The following is a 22,415-nucleotide window of genomic DNA, read 5'->3' on the forward strand; positions in this document are numbered from 1 at the left end:
AAGAAGAAACAGATCAGATGCAGCTGAAGTTTTCACATGAGAAACTAAATATAGTATGTTCTTAAAGCTCCAGTAATACATTCTTTCGAAAACCAGAATGCACTTTGGTCATTATTAAACATTAGTACAGAGGCAAATAAAATACAAAATGCTTGTTTGTGTTGCTTTATATATAAAAATATTTTTATACCACATCAGTTTAAGATACATTACTTGAAATCTTTCAAGATTCTGAAGATTAGCAAACGTAGTGAGATGTCCAGACTCTTGTCACCTAATTACTTGTCATTTCTCAGGATGAAGCCACTATTTTAGAAACATAAAACGTAAGAATACTTGCGCCTGGTGATATTAATCCTCCCAAAATAATTTGTAGATGGAAAGTTTGTTCCAAGTAACTTAATTCTACACGGGAGGTGACCTATTTTTGTCACGTTGAAGAACCACAAGTCAATATGACTGGTCCACGTGGGAGGCAGGGATAGAAGGCAGAGGGAGAGGTGGGAAACCCAGGGCTGGGAAAGCCCATCCGTAAAGCGCTGGGGAATGACCCCTGCTGGGGAGGAATGGGAGGAAAAGAGGATATCTGAAGACACAAGTCTGTCGAGCACCAGGCTTTGTGAGTTCTGCTGCTCGCCAGAGGAACTTGTTTTCTGTGTTCAACTGTTCTTAAACTTCAATGTGGTACAAATGGCATATACTATAGTGTACAAGAGGAGAGCATCTACCTATCTTATGCTCAGTCATTCATAGCATTCCTTGCACCTGTAAATCTTTCGCTTGTTTAAATATTCAACTTCAACATATAATATATACTGCTCCGTAAGTTCACCATAATATATTCCAATTAATATACATTTATATGTGTATATATATAAAGTTTCTCATTAAAAGTAACAATAAAAAGTGCACATATTGAGCATGCACAGTCAGAGCTGCGCAGAACAGCCCAGTATTTCAAATAAATACAATATTTAATTTTATCAAAATATCATACAGCATGGTAACCATTTACAATTATTGCTCTAATAAAAGTGTTATCAAAGAGCACTTGTTGACTTGTTATAATAATACCTTACTAATATCCCAGGATATTTAAACTGCAGCCTACATGAGTTTAGATCCTGGAATTACTCAAAATATTAAAAATTCCCACTTGCTTCTAATGGTAATATAAAATATTTCTGCTACCTCTCATACTGTATTGTCAGTACTTTATTTTTTGTGTATGTCTCACTTTTCTATCGCAACCAAACATCTGTTGGTGTTTTGTTGTCCTCATAAGTTATTGGTGCAAATGAAATATTCTAAGCAATTTTACCACACTATCAAAAATCAAATTACTTCCATATAGTGTTACTGTAACTAAAAATGTTCAGCATTGGCTTCAGCTTTAGCAACAGATACAGTAATTTAGTGTAATCAATTTCCAGGATTTCAAGCTCTCAGATAAACAGTTTTTGACCCTTCCCAAATCTGACCCTTTCCAAAACTAAGCAAATAAGTTTGAAAATAAAATACAAATGTCAACTAAAATGAAATAAAACAGTGAGAAGATGAAATAAATACAAAGATTGCACAAGACAGTCAGATGTAAACACTTCAATTTTCCAAACGACATCTTTGAAGAGGTGGTAGCATCTGAAATACAGATTCAGTGGCTGCTTTGAGGCAGTTTTGTCAATCAGTGAGCTTTTCTGTAACACTGTGTTATCTCATCTTCTTTATAAATCGTCAAGATTTGATCTTCCAGAGCTGGAAAAGTTAGAGCAGTAAATCAACGTTATTTCTCATCTCAGTTTTCTGTTTACCAGAACTGCAATACCATCACATTTTCTTTCTTATTGCATTTGCTGCATATTCTGTGATACACAAAATACATTTTACATTCCTTTACTTCTGACAGGAAAAAAATAGGTAGATATAAGCAAACTCAATGGCCAATTAAGGGGTTTGTGCTACAAGCTTATGGAAACTAACGTGCCTCATAACCTGAATCTTGAAATAGTTTCCAGAGTTTATAGTTCAGAGGGGGACAGAGAGTAGGGCCTAACGAGATAGTCCTTCAGCCATGACAAAATGACACTGTCAAGGTAATACTGTATCTGCTGCAATACTTTACTGCAGTGCAAGACAAGGATAGCTTCCTCTTTCTGCATCCCTTAAAGAACTACAAAGTCAACAGTGAGGAATTCAAGACAGAAATCAGATCTGGGATATGAAGAAGAGTTAAATAAGGACTTGTACTTATGTGTATGAATGTCTCTGTATTTACGTCTAAAAATTCTTCGTAATTATGTGTCCTAAATGAAGTTAGAAAGCCACAAAAATGAAAAAATGTTAAAAGGCTGCTTTGACAAATATTCTGATATAGTTTAGATTTTATAAGCATTTTCAAACAATAAATCTTCTAGCTAATACAGTTAAGAATTCATTAGGCTGCAAAGTACAATCCATCTGTCATAACATTCTGAACACCATGGTGAAAAAAAGGATGCTTATCAAGTAGTTACCTTTAGATTAAATCCAAGCAAGTCACTGATGACACCAGAAACAGCTGACAGGATGACAACTTGGGTGATATTATAAAGCAGTGGATTCATTGTAAGCCCATATAACCTAAAGGGACTGTCCAGTTCCTAGTAATGCAAAACAATGACATCATTAAAAAGCAAAATTTACACACAGGGGGTTTTGTTCACATATGTATTGAACAGTATTAGATAGTTTAGGAAGTCTTCAAGTCATGGTGGAGTAAAACATTCTTCTATTCTTCTGCATATAAAAAACAATGTGCAAGAAAATACCCACCACATTAAGTGACTGTTGACTGATGGTGTCTAAATAACCCTTCAAAAAATTGGAGGCTACCCATCTAGAGCATCTACCCATTTGCTTATGGAGCCAGGAAAATAGAGGGGTAGTTTTCCGGGCACCAAGGTGCCATCACTATAGAGTTCCTTATAATATTCCAGAAATCACCTTAAAAGGGCTCACAGACAGCAGAACCACAAAAACCAAGAAAAGACAGATTTTCCACAGTGACAGAAGGCTACCTCACTACTATGAAAAATTAACAAAAATGTCTTTCCTAACATAATTCCCCTCCTTTTCCATTAATTTTGAGAATTGTTACTGATTAACATAGCCAGAAAAGGAAGATAAAGGAAAAAAATACTAATAACCATTTAACTGCCAATATTTTGCTTTTTTTTATTAAAAGGATCAAAATATTGGCCAGAATTAATCTGCAACAAAACTTGAACAAAGAGGCTGTTTCATTAATTCTCAATTATTGGTGTGTGAATAAAGTCACCCACACTTTTCTGGCCTAGAAACATGTCAAACAAAAGAAGAAAAAAAAGTTTTGTAAGAGTGGAGTGTATAACAACTATCACTACTTTGGTCATTTATATTGTCTAGCTTTAAATTCATCTTCATCCCTCTCCTGCATTACATCCTGGGCCTTGAAAAAGGCTTTACAAACCCTTTTTAATGAAGAAGAATTTCAGAGCGCTGACTTTTCTTTCAAAAGAGGTGAAATAAGAATGAACAACCTTTTCATTTAGATGTAATGTGGAATAAAACTCTGCTGCAAATACAAAAGATATAAAAGACATGATTCTGAGAAGAATAGCAGAGAAATTCTTTAAGGAAAAAGTTTTTAAATTTTGGATTCAAGTTACCAATTTTTGGAGTAAGAAAATAGTAAGAACATTCAACATAATAAAGTCTTCAGTAAAAGCTTAAAGATCAAAACCATCCAAAACGATATTAAAAAAAATACCTCCAATTAGCTACGGGGCAGGAAATATGTAACTGTGTTGATCGCTAACTACCAAGAATCCATTTACAGGTCATACTAGGTGGCTTGGAAATCCCAGCTCACTTTTGGGCATGTTCTCACAGTAACTAAGTGATGGCCTGGGTCTTGGATTTGTGCCAAGTCCCCTGTTGGTAAGGCCGTGTCAGTTGATACATATCTGGAATGAGTAAAACATGAACTTTTTTTTTGTAAACACTGAGAAAAGCATGAAAAAGACCGAAGTGAATCAGATCAAGGGTTGATCAGCATCCTGCCACCAACAGCAGCTACTTCTCACCCTACCTACTTCTCACAGGACCATTTCAACTCATGAGGTACCCTGAATCTGGTGTGCTCTATCTAGTCTACTTGTCCAGTCTCTCCTTGAATCCAGATAACCCTTCTGCATCCACAGTGTCCTCTGACCAACAGTTGCACAAGTCTGCCACCTGATGCACAGAGAACACATCCTTTCTTTTGTTCCAAAACCAGGTCCTCAAAGCTTTGTGGTCCCTTATCCTTATACCAAGAGATACAGTCAATAACTGACTTAGCCAGGCTCTCCATATCACTGTACCATAACTCTCAACTCAAGTTGTTGCTTTGTCAGCTTTGAGTCCTTGCCAACTCCGTCAGTCCTCTCATGGAAAGTGCCGTGTACTTTTTTTTCAGATGAGGGGACCACACACACTGTTAAAGGTGTGCTGGTAGGGAGAATTACTCAGCTGACTAGAAGAAATATTTCATCATCTCAGCTGCTAGCTGGCTAGATTAAACAGAGTTTAAGCTTCATTTTAAGAAATGTTCCTTGCCGCACAGGAATCAATGGGGTAAGTGACCAGAATTCAATGTGCGGTAGAATGAGGCAGCAAGGTCTTAAAGCACCATTATATGCAAAAAAACCCCAACTGTTTCACTTAATAGGCTTGAATTTTCCTGACTGCAGAGGAAAGGTATAGAGGCATTGAAAGATACGGTTCAGGTGTACTGTATAATCCAACCATTCCCTCTACTGATGAGGATCTCCGCAAATGGAATCAGTATCAGTTGTACTCCACTCAAACATGGTGGGAGTGGGGTGTGGATTAAATTAAATTTATCTGAGGTGGAGGAAAATACTTTTATATTCCCCAGTCATTCCTGGGGAACTTTTCTAAATGACCACTCTATCTTGGACTAATTGAAGAAGTTGATTCCCTGAAGAAATCAAAATACTGTTGTTACCTTACTTCTGAACCTAAGAATAACAAATCAGCAGCATCTCTTTAAGAACTTTACCATAACAGCAGAATGTATAACAAGATCCAAATACTGAAAGCTGAAGCTAGAGAAATTTAATTTTAAAACAGTTTACACAACAGCAGAAGCAATTAAGCACTGAAACACCATGCCAAGAGAGGTGAGGAGGCAAGTATTGAATTTGGTTTTTGCAGTGTCAGGACTGGCTTCCTCTTTGAAAGCTCACTTTAGTCAATTATAAGTTATATACTGTTAATTTTAGTGTAAAAACACATATGGAATACTAGATCTACTTGATTTTATTTGTTCATAAAAGCCAAACCTAAAATTAAAAAAGTTTTTCAAGTGTTAAATTTATCACTCTTATCTGGCATTCAAGTAACCCTTAAGTAGGTTTTGGATTAGGGAAATGTTTAGTCTGAAGGAGAATGAGACATTTCTGGAGCAATAATTAAGCTCCCAGACAACTGAAAGAACGAAACAGCTTGCTTCCCAAGTTACGACAGATCTGTGAGTTTGAAAGAACAGAAGAACTCAGCAGAGGCAATTTAGGATGAAATGTGTCTTCCTGAGAACCTCAACCACTGCTTTGTTAATAACAACAACAACAAGAAGAAATTTTAAGAAGCCCTAAGCATGTCCATGACCTAGCTCCAGAGGAATGAAAGAAAGATGATTTTTCTTCTACAAAATTCTGGAAATGGGAAGTAATAAAACCAATTCATGTTCTCTCACCATGAAGAAACATCTTCTACCCACCAACCATAGTTCACTGGCAAACAAGGTAGTATTGCATAAGCAAAAACCTTTTCTACTAATCAGCAAAACTCCACGAAAAAAAAAAAAGCCAAATAGTTCAAGGGCACAGCTGATAAAGATATGGATTTAATTTAATGTAATTCAAATATTTAATTTGCTTACAAATGGACCTATGTAACAATTTTTCTGTCTTCCAAAAGGATTCTTCTTTTAAAGAAGTTATCAAGTTTTAATTTGAAATGCTAACCACTGACAGTTATTAAGAGGCATTTTTTTGTGGAAGAATACAAATCCTCTGGCAGCTTATTACTAGAAACAGATATTGACACTCAAAACAGACAACAAAATTGTATCACTTATTTCCCAAGGGTTCATCATCCTGTCCATTCTGAAGTACCTTCTCTCAAGTGCCTCATATACTGTTGAAGAATAAAACTTGTTGTATATAATAATAATAATTTGTAATCCTCAGTGACAGCAACATTAACAGACTGTAGCATACGAACAAGTAGCATCGCTGTGAAAGAGTTACAGAGCAGATTTAAACCAAAGCATACTGTACTGCCTGCAGAAGTAACACAAGTGACTCATTAAGCAATCTGTTCTGCTTCTTAGTTATATAAAATACGGTAATACTATTTTAATTCTTACCTTCAATAACTTAGTAGCAAGTTTTAAGACATTGTTCACTAGTGTCAGTTCCTCCTTCTTATTAGGCTTTTTCTCCATTTTCAAGTACAAGTTTATCTGATTTAAATAAAATACAAGTATCACCATTTATTCAGAATTTAAAGGAATTTATCTGGAAATATTTAATAATAAAATGTTACTCAGCAGCCATATGATAGAACAGCAATGACATTTCTGCAAGCAAGCAGATTTTTTGCTTCCTTTTTAATATTTAAGAACAAATACTGGCTCGGTACCATAGGAAAATACAATGGTTTATGATATAACAAAATACATTTGACACTATTATAGCAAGAACTCTAAAGTTTAGTGTAATCTACAAATTAGTCAAGGAAAAAACACCACATATGTAAGGTTTGCATGATTTCTTTTTCCTCTTTCAATAATTGCCTAAGGTTTGTCAATTCACATCCAGAAGGTTTTTATACTAGTATGCAGACCTTAAAAGGCTTAACATCCCCAAAAGTTATTGAATGGACTGAAATGCTAAAACATAATTCCGCTAAAGTGTAATTTCTTTTAAAAGATTTTAGTACAATTGAGTTTAGTACAATTCATGAGCACCTTGAGTGCAGAAAAACAATCTTCCAAGTGCCTCAAAATATTTGAAAAAATATTAAACTCTTCATTGCTGTAGAAGAACAGCATATTGATCATTTCAAGGCTTCTGTGATCCAGACCTTTTCAGGTCATTGTTTCTGAGAAAGTTCAGTTAAGAGGGCAAATTAGCTCTCTTTTGGCCTTCTAGCAATTTTGAAATATCAGCTTTCATTCTCAAATGACCTATCTTTGATATCCTAGACCAGGCAAAGGTTAGTTTTTATTTTTTACTGCAGAACAAAAGCAAACCAAGGGAAAAATATCTTGAAAAGCCATGAACTTTTTATTTTAGGATGATAACCTTCAACAAAATAAAAACCGAACAATTTTGCAATATGCTGGAGTAGTCCTTCAGATTACAGAGACTCTTACCAAGCTACAGAAATGAAGCTATAGAAAGGACATGATGCTATATGATGCAATGATGTATTTAACCACCTTGTTGTAAGGTAGTTTCTGAAATAAGGGCCACAGACATCTAAACAAAGTAACTGAATATTATCAGATCTCCCTAAAAAGGTCACTGTAAGTTTCTTAACACAAAATAAAAAAATCAAAAGCTATGCCTAATATATTCCAAGGCATATTAAGCTCCTGAACTATCAATTTAATTTTAAAGTAAATTATGCTTTTAGAGGCAAAGCAATTCCAGTCTTTAAACATAAAATTACTGATTTCAACAATTCAAGTGTTTATAAACAGGAATAAACTAAGAATAAAGGCTCTATTTAGCGACTCTGAAAAAACGGTAGTAATAAACCCTAAGGACGGTACAAATCTGTTTTAGCAATTACTATGATTTCATTAATTTATGGAAAAAAAATCAGCATTCAATAACAAACTTTGAATCAGGAGGGGAATGTGTATATGCCCAGCCATCTACCATACCTATTCTGAGACTAGAAACTGGCAAGACAACAACTTTGATCAGACCATAAATTGTATTTTACTCCACAAGGAACCGCTGAAGTACTTGATTTACAAGACCAATTAAAAACACTTTGAGAAGGACTTGAAAAATTACAGGCAAACAGCATACAGTCAAAAAATCCCTTGATGTACGATGATTGATCTTTTTGTTTCCCATCATGACTCCTAATCATGAAATTCATAGGTTGAATATAAAACACACAGAAGTGGCTGCAACTTTGCTGACAAGAGAGTAGAATTTGCAATTTCATCTTATATGTGAAGTGTTTAAATTTAATCTGGGGGTTGAGGCTTGTTTGTGCTTTTGGCTTTTTTTGTCGTAGTTTTTTGTTTGTTTGTTTTAAAGCTCCATTCTCTTCTCAGTAAGCCTAATAACACTAGTGTGCGATTTTCAAGGACACCAGTTCAGATGTGCTTTTTTAGATCAAGTGAGAGTCAGTCAGCTCTTTGGGCCTGACCTCTCATGAAAGGCCAAAATGTCAGACTTTGACGAGTCTGTCTCAAGAGCACTGTAAATATGTGAAAACAGTCCAAAAATGAGTTCTACCCAGGGTGACATATCCTTTTTATATTCTGAGAAACAATTGTGAATTCTATGTTGGACTTCATTTCATAAAGCTCTCGGGCGTTTTTGAGGGAAATGACTTATAACAGGATAAGCTGGATTCAACACAAAGCTAAGCATCTCATGACACAGCACTTTCTGAATTTTTTTTCTTTTTTTTTAAAGTTCTGGGGACATAAATAGAGTGTTTCTTTCAATGTTCATGCTGGCTTAAAATGTTCAAACACTGACTCTCATGAACAACATAGTATAGAAAGCTATGAAAGCAAAACAAAGGCTTGACATTCTCTGTCTCTCTCGCCTTGCTTTCTGCATTTTTTCCCAATCCTTATCCCAAACACTTCCCTCCATTTTCATTTCAGAAACAGAGGACATAAACATCACTGGGACATTAGGCTATTCACACGCTGAGGATCAACAGAACAATGCAAAGCTCTCCGGGGCTCAGGAACTCTGAGAGGTTTCACACTGGTGCAAAACACAGCATTCAGGACAAGGTAAACAGGCAGTCTGTCCTCTCAGTGTCTAGCCTCATCATCTTTAATAGAGACAGAATGAACTCTCATTGAGCGAAATATGTAAGCGGTCATTTATACCATCTGTCATAAGCTTCACATCCTGACTTTGGGAGACTCAGTTTGGAAGATTTTATTCTCCAACTTGAACACATTTCCTGTAGGAAACCTGTGAAGATTTCTTGAACTGCCTATTTACCTTGTTCCTGAATGCTATGTTCTGTACCAGTGTGAAACTTCTCTAAGCAGAAGGAGATTGCTTCTTGCCGAACACTAACTGGACATGATTAGCTCAGGAAACTATCAGCAGTGCCAGGCAGAGCAGAGAGGGAAGTTAGCAGTACAAACACTAACCAGAACATTCCTGAGAAGAAAAGCATGTAGACCCAAAGCCAAGATTGACAGATGACTGAAAGGAAAAGTTTCCAAGGAGTCTAGAAGAGACTATATGTAATCCATGCAACCCGGCAGTCAAAATTATTGGACTGGAAACAGTGACCCACTTTGTAGAGGGTAAGTTTGTTTTCAAATCTTTTACTCTCCCATCCAACAGGTTGAAAGTTCAGTTTTCTTTTTCATGTTAAAAAGCTACTTTTGTGTTTGTATTTAATTATATGAAATTACATATGCTGATATCTCTAAGCCTGCTCACTTAAAGAGAAATTGGGATATGGCAATCTCAATGTTCCAAACAACTTTTAAACAGTCTCACACTTCTCACAGAAACTGAACTTCAGGTTGTAAAGTGTTGTTTCTCTACACCACAATTAACTCCCTAATCCAGACTCTTTTAATACATGTAGAAATGCATGCCTGAGGCCTACCAGATGAATAACTTGTTTAGATACAAAAACATAGGTCTAAACAAATTCCTACCTGCTCAGTAAGTAATATTGAGGTATTGCTGTACTTTTTACTGGTTTCAGATCCAAGAGTAACAAATCTTAAGAGAAAAAGAGATAGTGAAATGCACCAAATTACGAGTTCCCAGTTGTAGTGACAATCAAGGAAGATCTCATGCATGTGAAGCAGCTGAAAACAAAAGAGAAAAAAAATTTAATTCAAAGTAGTAATTACATCACAACATAAGAAAATAATTACATGTCTCCCCAGCTCCAAGAAAAATTTCCCAGGAATAAGCACATGGATTGGTTTTAGGCATAAAAGATTTTTGAATCATAATTTAAAATCAATACTGTGTCAAAGATACGAGGTTTGAGAAAAGATAACGTTCTGAAAGGCTCAATCAGAATTTAGACACATCTTTTTTTCATATCCCTAAAGCAACAGGAAAAAAATATACACTCTAAGACAATTTTAAACTCATGTTCAAGCTTGCAAAGACACTATATGGGATAAAAAACAAAATATACCCTCAAATGTACTGAATTAAATAGAAAATTGAATCCAGAGTTACTGCTAAATTATATCCTTATTAAAACATTTATAGTTAGCTACCAGGAAGAGACATTAGCGTTAACTAAGAAAGAAAGTGGGGAAAAAAATACAGCCAGAAGCCATTCAGAAGCTCCCCTGTGTTCTGAAACAGAAGCTCAAGGAAAAATCTTAAGCAGTAAAAGTTGTCTTTAAACACAGATATGCTTACTAAAAGATATTCCACTAGAGGGCAGGCTAATATAGACAAGAATCTTGTTTCCCCACAAAAATCATCAACCAAGGTCAACCCCAACTGTCTTTGCAAAAGTTTGTTTTTATGCAACAACATTGAAACATGAAAAAAACTTCTAACACTGTAAAAAACCCCCTGTATTCCAAAATCCAAGATGGAAAATGAAAGAGGACACAGATTTAAAAAATAATAATGTGTTAGGAATTATGCTATCAAGAAGTTTCTTTAGCTCTTACAGAATAATATTCTAAAGTAGATAAAATGAACAATACAAAACGGAGCTTAATCTTCTGGAGAGCTGTAACAGCTGTTACTGATTTTTCACTGTGGTCTTTTAACTTAATAGGAATCACCATGCAAAAGGCACCCAAAATTATTTTTAAAACTATTGAAGTCATGGCTCTTCCTATACAAGTTAAGATTTCCTCACCTGTGCACAACAGATAAACACAACTGAGATAGTCAGTAGGAAGGCAGATGAAACTATTACATCGACTGAGCGCTGAGGACCTCGACGCTGAAAATAAAGGACACGCATATATGTATGTGAGTGAAAACCTACCCAATCAGCGTTGGCATTTAGCATATCCAGTTAGATTCACACCTTGAACCTATGTTTCATCATGGCTCACAATTTGGCAATCTAAGTTCCAAACACCATATTAGATCCTAATAATATCAGTACATTTGAATACTGCTAATGACATGTGAGATTAATTCAGACGCAAGCATTTAAAGATAACTATGAGAAAAGAAAATATTCACCACTTATTCAGTCAGCTCCTTCATGATGTGAAGTAACTTTCATTTAGGCAGCATTCCCTGACCTAACAAATTTGATATGGCACTGGGCTTAATTTAACCCCAAGTATCAAACCAGTGCTAACAGAAGATTTTTGGACATCAGATCACAACAGGATATCAAGATATGATTTCACACTGTTGGTATTTTCTATTACTTGCCTCTCTTTGACAAGCAAAAATTGCAGCTGTCCCATTGTGGTAGGTGCCATAATATAATTCTCTCCCCTAGAGCAAGAAGGAAAACTGAGGAACAAACACACTTGTTTTGAAAGACGCAACCTCACTGCTTTCAACCATTTTTGTCTTGCTTACTGGTACAATGAAATGTTTCTACCCAATGAGCTTTTTCTTCTTTTTTTAAATTAAAGAATTAAACATCCTGTGCTTCATTGAAACATGTACAAGTTATAATAGACATTTATTTCTCAACTTCCTTCTCCAGACATGCTTCTAATTGTATAAACGAGAGAAGAATGGGAGGCGTACATATGCAAGGCATAACCTTGGAACTTGGAGAAAGAGATAGGAAGCTTTACTACTGAAAAAAATATTAAGTGCAAATTACTACTGCAGGTGTGCATGAACTACTTTTATACTGAGCCAGAGTTTTGCCTGTGTGAGACTTGACATGTGTGTGTATACCCCAGCTCACATCCTCACAGGTGGACACATATACAGACAGGTAATATGTGAGCGCATTTTGGACAAGTGCTATGCCACTCTATGCCAGCAGCACCACTGCCAGAAGGCAGCCCTGCTCCTCAGCTGCTTGTCTCCATTCCTTTCCTTGTGCTGGCACAGGCATTACAGAGCTGCCCACTGAACCAAGTAAAGCAACAGATGGAGGTGAAAATTACTGTTCTTGACTGGTTATTTTTCAGTTGGGTCAGTTCCCTACGCACCTGCTTCTGACCACTGTCTGATTACTTTCTTCTTAGCCACATAATTATACAAATGTTTCTGGTGGCATAAGAAAAGGTGGAATATATAGATGTATTTGTAAGGAAAGAACGCAGTCTTTAAAGCATCAAAACTACATTCTATTGCCCAAGTGGTGTTATCCTCCTTTCCTCTCGCTCAGCAACACATTACAGACTACAAGGAAAAAGATACAACTCTCTCAAATGTAAAGTTTAAAGGGTACCTCTTTTTTACAGATTCTTCCATTACACAGAGGGGTGTTGTAAATGAATCACCTCAATTCCTCTTAAAATCTTTCAAATTTAAGATTCTGATTTACATTAAAAATTTTGCCTGTTTACAGTTCCTGCTTTCCACACTCCCCAGTCTCCACACCATAACTTCCTTAAGTTTTCATAATATTTTACCTGCTTCTAAAAACTACTGATAGCAGATTTAATCTAATCTTTCTTAATTGCTGTTGGAAAGAAGCATAGATGCAATTAAGAGGATTACCACCACTAACAAGAGGTTGCCAGTTGCTGTTCACCAAAAAAATGGTTCTATAGAAATCAAACAGAGAAAACCCTAGCTTCATCCAAGTTGAATTACCTAATGCAGAGAAAAAAAAATGGAAGAAAACTTGGGGGCCTAGGGGGTGAGGAGGTAGGACACCAAAAAAACAACCCTGAGTTAGATAATATGGATCCTTTCACAAAGAATCATCAAAATGCTCTGCCTTGAAAAGATCATTACAGAGATATAAGGAGATTACTCAAATATGAGCTGAACATACAGTAGAGGGATTGGAACGTCTTACAGATAATACTTGGGCATAATTTCTAGCTTCACCTGGCACGTATACACTCACAGCACAAATATGCACATAAACTGTCTTGCTTCATAAATTCCTTCTATGCTAATGACACTAACTGGTGGGACTTTTACAGTAAGATATTGTCTATATTATACTACAAATGGTCATTTTTACCCAACATATTCACTTGAGAGACTTTTCTGCTAGCTTTAGTAAGACAAGACTCTAAACACACTCATACTTTACTCCAAGGTAAAAACTAGATGTTTACTTTCTCACAATCTGGCTGCCTGCAGACACTGCTGGCCCAGAGTCACTAAAATGAAGTGTACAGGGCACGTGCACCAACAGGGGCAAGTGCACAGGAGGAAAAATTCAGACTAGAATACCAACCTTCCATATGAGATATTTTATATTGAAGTGGTACCAAAATATACATTATTTTACCTTTAGATAGGACCTGAGAGAAAGCCACATTTTTATATTCTGTACTTTCTTCAAGCGGAAGTGAGGAACCTCCGATTTTCTTGCTCTCCTGGCAGATGTTAGATGACCAAAAAGTTTGGCAAAAAGTAGCCTCTGCAGAGAAGAAAAAAAAAATTACTGTATCCATCAATTGATTTTCAGAGGCATTAAAAGAAAATGGAAAACAGTTTCACTTAATATGTCAAAGTAATGTACAATTTATCAGTGTAAATTCTTAATACAGTGCAGAAATAAGAGTAGCATGTTACTAAAAAGGGGAGATACACTAAAGTTTTAAAAGTCTTCATAGTCTAATGATAAAATTTAGATAAATTCTGAGTTCCTTTCTTCAAATTTCAGACAACAGATCTGCTATGCTCTTAAAATTTAGGAGGAAATCAAACCTGCCAAACATTTGCATTAGAGCATGCCTGTTTCACAGAAGTTCCTTCCAACACAAATTATTATTAGAAGCAGGTTAATTCTATTCTACTGTATTAAAGTACATATTTTGGCTATTACTGGAGAAAAGAAAGTACAAAAATTTTTCTTTTGCAGACCCATAAGTATCTCTACTCTGCAGCTAGTAAGGGATACAATACTCTCTTGAAAGTTTAAATTGCAATAACAAGCAATAAATTAGCAGGTTTATTACTTCAGATAGCAGCTCTCACTGCCTCCAGCCATGGGACTGACCTACCAGCAAAGCAGGCAGCGCTCTTGGCTAGGGTCTGGAGTGAACTGTTTGGAATTAAACTGAAGGTTTTGAATGAAACATACTGGTAGAACAAACTGGAAATTCATAGAGTTCTTTTATTGAAACTCCTTCTCCTTGGGGAAAACTGAGACAAACTGGGACATGACTAAGAGCTGGGTTAACGCACTGAGCCAGAAATCTCAAATAAAAGAATAAAAAGTTTTCCCTCAGAAATACTCTCCAGGAAAAAAAGGTTTAGCTACAGAGACTGTACAGAGCCTTCCACCCATTGCAGCCGAGTCATCTCCTAAACTGTAAGCCCACTGAAGTATTTGTCATCACTGATCTATGAATCATAGTGCAGTGAAGAAAACAAGTTTAAAATATCCAGAAAGTTGAAAAAACACAAACATTAAGCCTTGTTTTGCTTTGGATGAAACTTCATGGTTTGCTGTTAATACCTGTTTATATGTCCTCTCTGCTACACATAGCAGAAAAAAGAAAATCCACACTAGAGACACACGGACCACAAAACTTATAACCACCATTGAGAAAACCAGAATGTCTCCATTTGATCCAAATGCAGTCATACAAACTTCAGTGGCAGAATGTGCAGCTAATTGCTCCAAATCTTTAGCTTGGGAAAGTCGAAAGACAAATGGCATTAAACCCAGTATTAAAGATATGACGTTTCCAAAAATCTGATAACCAATTCCTGGTATATAGCTGTTCACCTAAAACCAAGAGAAAACAAGGTATATTTTTAATTTTGCAATTGATTTGGAATTAAATCAATAAATAAATTACTAATGTTGCTGTCTTACTATCACAAAGAACACTTTATAACCTGATAAGTTATATGAAACCTTCAGCCAAGCATCTTCACAACTTACTATTAAGAAAAAGGAAGTCCTCAAAGAGCACTTAATGCACAGGAACCAAATACAACAAATCATTTAAAAATCCAACAACATAACATTGCAGTTAAGAGGCTACAGTACATATTCTTGTATTAAAAATTCAGTGAATGCTGAATTAGCAGAGTGCACCAATCAGACTGTGTTGCTTACATCCTGTAAGTTGCTCCTATTTGTGTTTTGCTTTTAGGGTGTATATTTTTTAAAGGAATCAAAGCGTTCACAGGGCAGACAGGACTGGAGTTCCATTGTGCTGGCCATGGCTTTGTTAAATTTACTTCTGCTGTGGATTGCACCCAAAACTGCATCATCTCTGAGTCAGGTACAGAGATCTGAACTAAGTTTGTGAATACATTGCTTTTTAACAAGTTGGAGGCAGTAAGTATCAACTTGTCAGAATTAGTGATAGTTTTCTTAAGTTATGCTAGGATTTTATGTTCAACTCTACAAAATGCCTACGTTGTCTATATTGAATAAACGTAAGAGATCAATTAAATGCTTTTCCAACTGTTTCCTGAAGAAGAGTACTAGGTGAAAGAAGGGCGGACTAGTGAGACATCCCACTCATCCTCTTAGATGTTTGTTTCCTAAAGAGGAAAGCTTTCTTTTCCAGTCTTAACTTTAGCATCCAAACACTCAAATCTGTATATCCCTAACCCAATATATTAGTTGTTCATTGGAATCAAGGAGATAAATAAGAATATTCATAGCATATATCACTCTGAAACAATAAAACAGAGCTTGGCTATGTTAGTAAGCACCTAACAATGCAAACACATTTTATTGTCCCAACACTTAAGATTTGGTAGCTCTTTTATCTGTTAGTAACAAGTAAATCAGAGTGATATAATCCATGGAACAACAATATGAGTAACAGCTAACCTTAGGGAAAAAAAGAAAAAAAAAAAAACAAACTCAACATAAGATAAGCTTATTTTTGGTAGTGCTTAGACTCCTAAATACATTATTTGCATAAAGTAAAAAGAATACTCACTCTGTTCATTATCATGCCACTGATTTCGAGCACAGACATATCTGCTTTCTTGCAGTCATTACCCTCCCATACAATTGCACTTATTTTTTCTAGTCCTGGATTCAAACTGTGGATCCAAGGCAAATGACTCTGGGGAAAACAAGGAATATATTCCATCAGAGATAAAAATCTGTTCTCACGCCAATATCCCTATTGTCAGCAACATGCTGACAAAAAAATGCTTCAGACTGACACAAATATTCTTATACAGCATTTACTTCTAGCATATGTTAGCCACATTCCTCAAAATCATCCACTTCTTTTCCAAGAAATACCTGTGAGTACAGAGATCTCTCCTTCCCCATACTTCATTTTCTAATAGTGTTATTGTGGTTGAGGGTTAACTGGCTTCTTTTTGCTCAAACATATCAAAGAAGAGAGAATTATGAAAACAAAGGTCTACTTAGAAGTCATCTTTAATTTTGCCACATGTTAAATGGAATATTTTATTTTTCTGATTATTCTTTCCCCAACTTTCTGAAAAGGACTCTCCTCAGGTTGAGCCTAAGGCCAACAGTTTTGATTTTTTTGTTTTAATGATATTTGTGTACTTCACGATCCTTGTTATGGACAAAGGCCCCCCTACGCTAACTGTATCTGGCAAGACTCAGAGAGTGTGGTAGGAGTCTAATCAATGCACGCTGCTCCAAGAGCCAAGCAATCCCAGCCCAAGCTACGCAATGCACTTATGGCTGAGACACCTTTACTCTAAACAGAGAGCCAAGTGAGAATTGAAGGACCTAAAAAAATGTTGAGGCAACAAGTTCTGCTGCAGCCATTTCTTGAGTTCCCTCAGCCCCATCTCACCCCTCTCCTACTGAGCTGATGAGACTTGCTCTCCACTCTGCCTCGTCACCTAGCACTATGTGCATCAAACTACTGGAAGTGGTGGTGCTGGGGCAGGGCATGACATGATTTTTTAAAATTTAATTTATCGTTGATTAAAAGTTTTTTATTTTATTACTTGCTTTACCAATATTCATCTGAAATCTTTGTATTCTGCTAAGCACTCAATTATCTCCCTTTTTTCCCCACTGGATGAAAAATACTGATTTACATTACTAAAAGAACTCAAATATGAGTTGCAGGACTTTCTTAATCATAGATTTCCAATGTCTCCCTCTAGAGGGAGTATCAACACCAGGAGCTGAAACTCAGAAATTCACAATCTACAATCAAACAGAAAAACACTCAACTGCAGAAAAACAAAGTCAATGCATATACTGCAATTCAACTCCCTATCATAAGGCTTCCGTTTTAGCGTTTATAAGGAATGTAAGCAAGAACTACTAAAAAAAAAAAAAAAAAAAAAAGAAAAAATAAAAAAAGCCAAGACTGCTTTGTTTGGGTTTTTCTGGGGGGTGGGGGGAGATGTTTTTTAAAAGCAACAAATACATCATTTTCAATTCTGGTTATGAATGAAAAGATTGTCTTTTGAAATTCTCTTCCTTAGCTAGCATTAACACCATCTCTTGCATGGCATTCCTTAGTACTGATGATGCACTACCAACACATATGACATGTTTACCCAGAAGAATGTTTCACATTCTCTCCATCTCTTTACTTAAATGGTTCAAATTAGCAATGCAATTAACCTGCAATTTAAAGATAAGACTCATACTACAAATATAACTGGCATGGTGACATCTGAATGGATTTTACCAAATGAAGACTAGTGATTGTTAATGATCAAGTATTAACAATGGATTCTGTCGAACATTAACCCAAGGCAGGCTCCAACTGATGTGTTGCCCAACAAACGTTATAATTTTCAGAAATGACTGCCTATATGTTCCTAGAGAATAGCATTAAAGAAAGGAAATAAAATTATTAGCTTTAAGATCAAAGTAAAAATATTATATCAACAGAATTCAGACATATAATACACATCATATATATACATTCTATATACATATATCTAACATTAGATACTATGTATGCTATCTTTGTTTGCTTTTTTTATATGTACATTTATATATAAGCAAACTGAAAGATGTCTGATATATACTCACAAAAACATAATTCCACTAGAGAAAAAAAAAACCAAACTAACCAAACAACAGAAAAACCGGAACCATCTACCACAGAGGAAATTTAAATCAATCAGTACTTGCCCTGAACTAGAACTAAGATTCAAACACTCAAATGTTCTGTAGGCTATTTCAGTATATTGTCATATCCTCTTCATTTGACAAATTAATGACTGAGTAGTAGAAATCAAATTTTCCTTGTTTTAATTCTATCAAATCACTTTAGGTTTGTTACTTCCATTTAATAGAGAGTTCTTTCTCCCAGGCCTCCTGACATATGATGAAGCTGATAATACTGAACTTGTGGGTAGTGCTGGCAGATACCAACCTGATGAAATGGGTCATCTCTGTATTCTTTCTTCACACATGGATTCACTTGAGGGCTTTCTACATCCGTCTCACTGGTACAGGAAGAATGGCACTCTGCACAGTGTAAGAGGTCCTCCCACAGCACATCTTCAGTTTCCGATTCTGGCCTTGCACTCTCAGAATCTTGTCTGGAGCTTGAGCACCGAGAACTGCAGCTAGTACCCGATTTGGGTGTATCCTGAAATTAAAATATGCATTGGAATTAATGCAGCTTTTTTATTGTATGTTGTTTCCTGACAGAACAGTTATAAAGTTCAAATTAGTGAATCCGTGCTTATCTGGTTGTATGTTCCAATCCATTATCTTTCTCATCGAAAGAATTACATGTTTATTGAAGGAGTGTCTAAGAGGTTACACATTTTTAGACACTGTACAAACAAGTAACAGTCCATGGTCCCTGCTTTGTTGAGGGGGGTCACATAATGAAGATTCAAATAATTTTAACTATTAAAAGGAAATAACTACCTTAGAGATTTTTAGAACTCATTAATTTAGACTTTAACAGCAATTATCAAGCCACAGACTCTAAGTATGTCTCAAACTTCTGATATTATAAGCTATAAATTAAGCCTCTTTTATAATACTTTAGAGCTTCATTATTTTAGTGAAAATATGAAAGACACAAATGAGGCTTAAAGCCATATACACTGGACTGAAATTTACAATACAGAAATGTAACAGAGTGAGAAAAGCATCATTCACAAAGTATTTTAAATTAATTTAACATTTTTATTTTTTGTCTCTAGTTATTTGAGTTGAAGTTCATAGCTACTTACTAAATTCTCCATACAGTAAGGAATTCTTGCTCTAGAAAGGGCAAGGCCCTGGAGGAAGAAGGGACAGGTATTTCTAGTCATCCAAAACCTGAGGCACTCAAATAGCCTTTCAAGCAAGCAGTGTGGACACTACTTAACTAGTTTTAAAAGAAAGCTTGATACATCCCAGAAGTACATTTCAAAATGTAAGAGCCTGTAATAAAAGAGGAATTGACTCTCAAAGTCCCCTACAAATCACATTCTCCCGTTGTTGCTACTAAGATACCTTCTCAAAGGCAGAGTGAGCATGTCTGAGGACAGTTAAGCATCAGGTGTAGAGAGGAAAAATAAGCAAGAGTATGCACAGCTAATGCTAGGTATATATGTAATTTACATAGTCATACATAAAATATTAATTATTTTAAACAAACTTAATTGAGAAACAAGTATGCCTTATTATGTTCAAATCTCCCCATGCATACGTACAAAACAATGTAATGTTATCTTCAGAATGAGAACGCAGAGCTTTAAACTACCTTCTACAGTAAGCAGAATCCATTTCCTGCAAGATAGGCAGGGCAGCCTTAAAAGCAGTACCACCCTACTCATCGCCAACCTCTGGCAATTTCCGTTCCCTCCTAACACAAAATTTCCTTCCTACTAGTTTTTACACTGAAAAAAATAATCAAGCAATGTTTCAGCAGACCTACTAATTTAATATGATTTGTAATGCATTACTATCTGAAGAAACATTCTTTGTTCCTCCTGAAAATTATGCTCAATGTATTTTATATAAGCAATTTTGTAAAGAAATATTTAGAAAAAAATTGGTCTCAATTCCTTCCCTTTCTCCTACAAAGCGAGGGATAACGCCAATGCAAAAAGAGTCTGAACTACTTTAAAAAAAAAAAAAAAAAAAAAAAAAAAAAAAAAAAAAAAGAACAAACCAAAAAAACACACTTATAGGAGGCAGTCACCACTGGGTACCATTGAGTCCTGAAGTTAATGAAGTAAGAACATTAAAAAAGCTTGCTCAAACAATTAAGTTGACAAGTAAACAGGAAGATAAAAGAAAATGTAAGACAGAAGTTGAGAGTATATCCCCGACTTCACTAATTTTTTTTTTTTTTTAAATACAAAGAAAGCTTTCACAGATTTGAAAACTATTGTTTCATTTCCTTTGTAATCATGTGGGGGAGGCGAGTTGCAAAGAACAAAGAAAGGCTTCCTCTTCCATGGCATCAGTCAGATAAGTAAATGGGGAACAAGTATAAAATATTACTGTCAAAGCGACACACAGAGCAAATTCAGTCTCTTCAGTTTCTGAAGATATCTACAGTCTTCCCTAGCACTGAAGCACTCTATGCAAGAGAAAATACATTTAAGCTGAAAAAAAAATTGACTGTAATCAAGTCTTTCTGCTTCCTCTTGTCAAGCATGACCAGCTGCACAAGTATACAGTCGAGAGACATCTTCTGTAATAGGAAACAAACAGTTCCAAGTATCGACCTGTTCAGTTATCCTAAACCAAACATGTATAAGGCATTAAATACTCATATCAATTAGCCTTCTGGATCTTTTTAACCAACAACTGTGAGAAATAGATGAAAGAATAGAAGATTATCCAATAAAGTTTTTACGCAAAGCGTCATCTTCAAAGCTTTGCAGTTGTTATCAGAGAAAGCAATATCTGAACCCTCCTAAGGAGACATTTCTTGTATCAAGTAGAAAGCTTACTCATGAGGCTCTGCCTATTAAACCCATCTGCAAGTGGACTTGTCAGAGCTGAAATTACTCTTGACACTCTTTTCTCATAGTCCCAGTGAAAAAATGGCAACACAGCCTTTAAGAAAAAATATTCCATATATCTCTCAAGTTGCATACCATTAGCAAAAAAAGAGCATAATTTCTTTTAAATTATAAATAAATAAATAAAACCATGATAACATATCTCTCTCTATTTCAATGTCTGAGTCCTTACAACTAAGGACTCTGCTAATATAGAATCTATTAATTCCCCTCTTCTAAGCTGTGATGTCATCAAGACTACTAAAATTTCAATACTTCATGCATTAACAATTTTGTTGAGGTTTCATTACAGTATTTTAAATGATTGTTTCAATAAGCATGAGGGAATGAAAACTCAGAGGTAGAATCAATCAGAATTCTCCACAGGAAGGCTAGTGAATCCAAAATACTAACTAAATGGAGAGAAACAGCAGCACTAGCACGATGAAAATTTGCATATTGCCAATTACTACTGTTTCTGTAACAAATCAAGTTTCCAGAGGAGATAACTGGTCTCAAAAGACAGCAATAGAGTTGGCCATAACCTGATGCAAGATCTATAGAATATATTTCAGGCTCCTTACAACAAATTGAAAAATAGGATGAAGTTCAAGCTAACTAAATAAAAACCTCTTAATTTCAAAATGCTGTCAAAAAAAAAAATCCCTGTCCCCCACTAGTATGACTTCCAATTAACAGACTCCTAAAATCCAATATAGGAGGAAAAAAAGATTTGAGGAAAATATAGCTATTCAATAACAAACCAATAGTTTTTAACAGTTTACAAAAAAGCAGCAATGGAAAAGAGCATACCTCTAGAGGATAGTGTTTCTTATAATGGTGAGACTTCCTGTTTCGAAGTGTACAATCACTGGAAGTACGTTCTACATTGCGACGTAGAGAATATCCAGTTTCAGGCCCTTCCTCACTAGAAACTTCATCTGATAAATTTGTCACAGTCTTGTGAGTATCCTAGTGCAAGAAATATAGTATTAGTAAGACATACACTCATATATACTAGGTCTTGTTCTCACCTACTGAAATCAAATTTCTTTCTGCAACATTATTATCTATGCTCAGATATTAATGCATTTCCAATTGTCAAAA

General features: G+C 35.5%; 1 protein-coding gene across 3 annotated transcripts in view; it reads right to left on the reverse strand.

Annotated features, from left to right (window-relative positions):
• Positions 1-263: 263 nt before the first annotated feature.
• Positions 264-22,415, reverse strand: part of PHTF2 (putative homeodomain transcription factor 2) — a 55,395-nt gene continuing 33,243 nt past the window's right edge. For 2 of the 3 annotated variants that reach the window (XM_035896875.1, XM_009641373.2), the window contains 10 exons: positions 22,122-22,280; positions 18,725-18,943; positions 16,328-16,456; positions 14,878-15,150; positions 13,702-13,833; positions 11,164-11,250; positions 9,980-10,135; positions 6,455-6,550; positions 2,514-2,639; positions 264-1,755 (listed from right to left, as the gene is read on the reverse strand). In XM_035896875.1, the coding sequence (XP_035752768.1) occupies positions 1,735-1,755; positions 2,514-2,639; positions 6,455-6,550; positions 9,980-10,135; positions 11,164-11,250; positions 13,702-13,833; positions 14,878-15,150; positions 16,328-16,456; positions 18,725-18,943; positions 22,122-22,280 (1,398 nt within the window). In that variant the 3' untranslated portion in view covers positions 264-1,734. The remainder of the gene's footprint in view (positions 1,756-2,513; positions 2,640-6,454; positions 6,551-9,979; positions 10,136-11,163; positions 11,251-13,701; positions 13,834-14,877; positions 15,151-16,327; positions 16,457-18,724; positions 18,944-22,121; positions 22,281-22,415) is intronic. The other variant, XM_035896874.1, reaches the window with a different exon arrangement.

This window comes from Egretta garzetta, unplaced genomic scaffold (genome assembly GCF_000687185.1).
Source record: "Egretta garzetta isolate BGI_Z169 unplaced genomic scaffold, ASM68718v1 scaffold156, whole genome shotgun sequence".
NCBI classification, from domain to species: domain Eukaryota; kingdom Metazoa; phylum Chordata; class Aves; order Pelecaniformes; family Ardeidae; genus Egretta; species Egretta garzetta.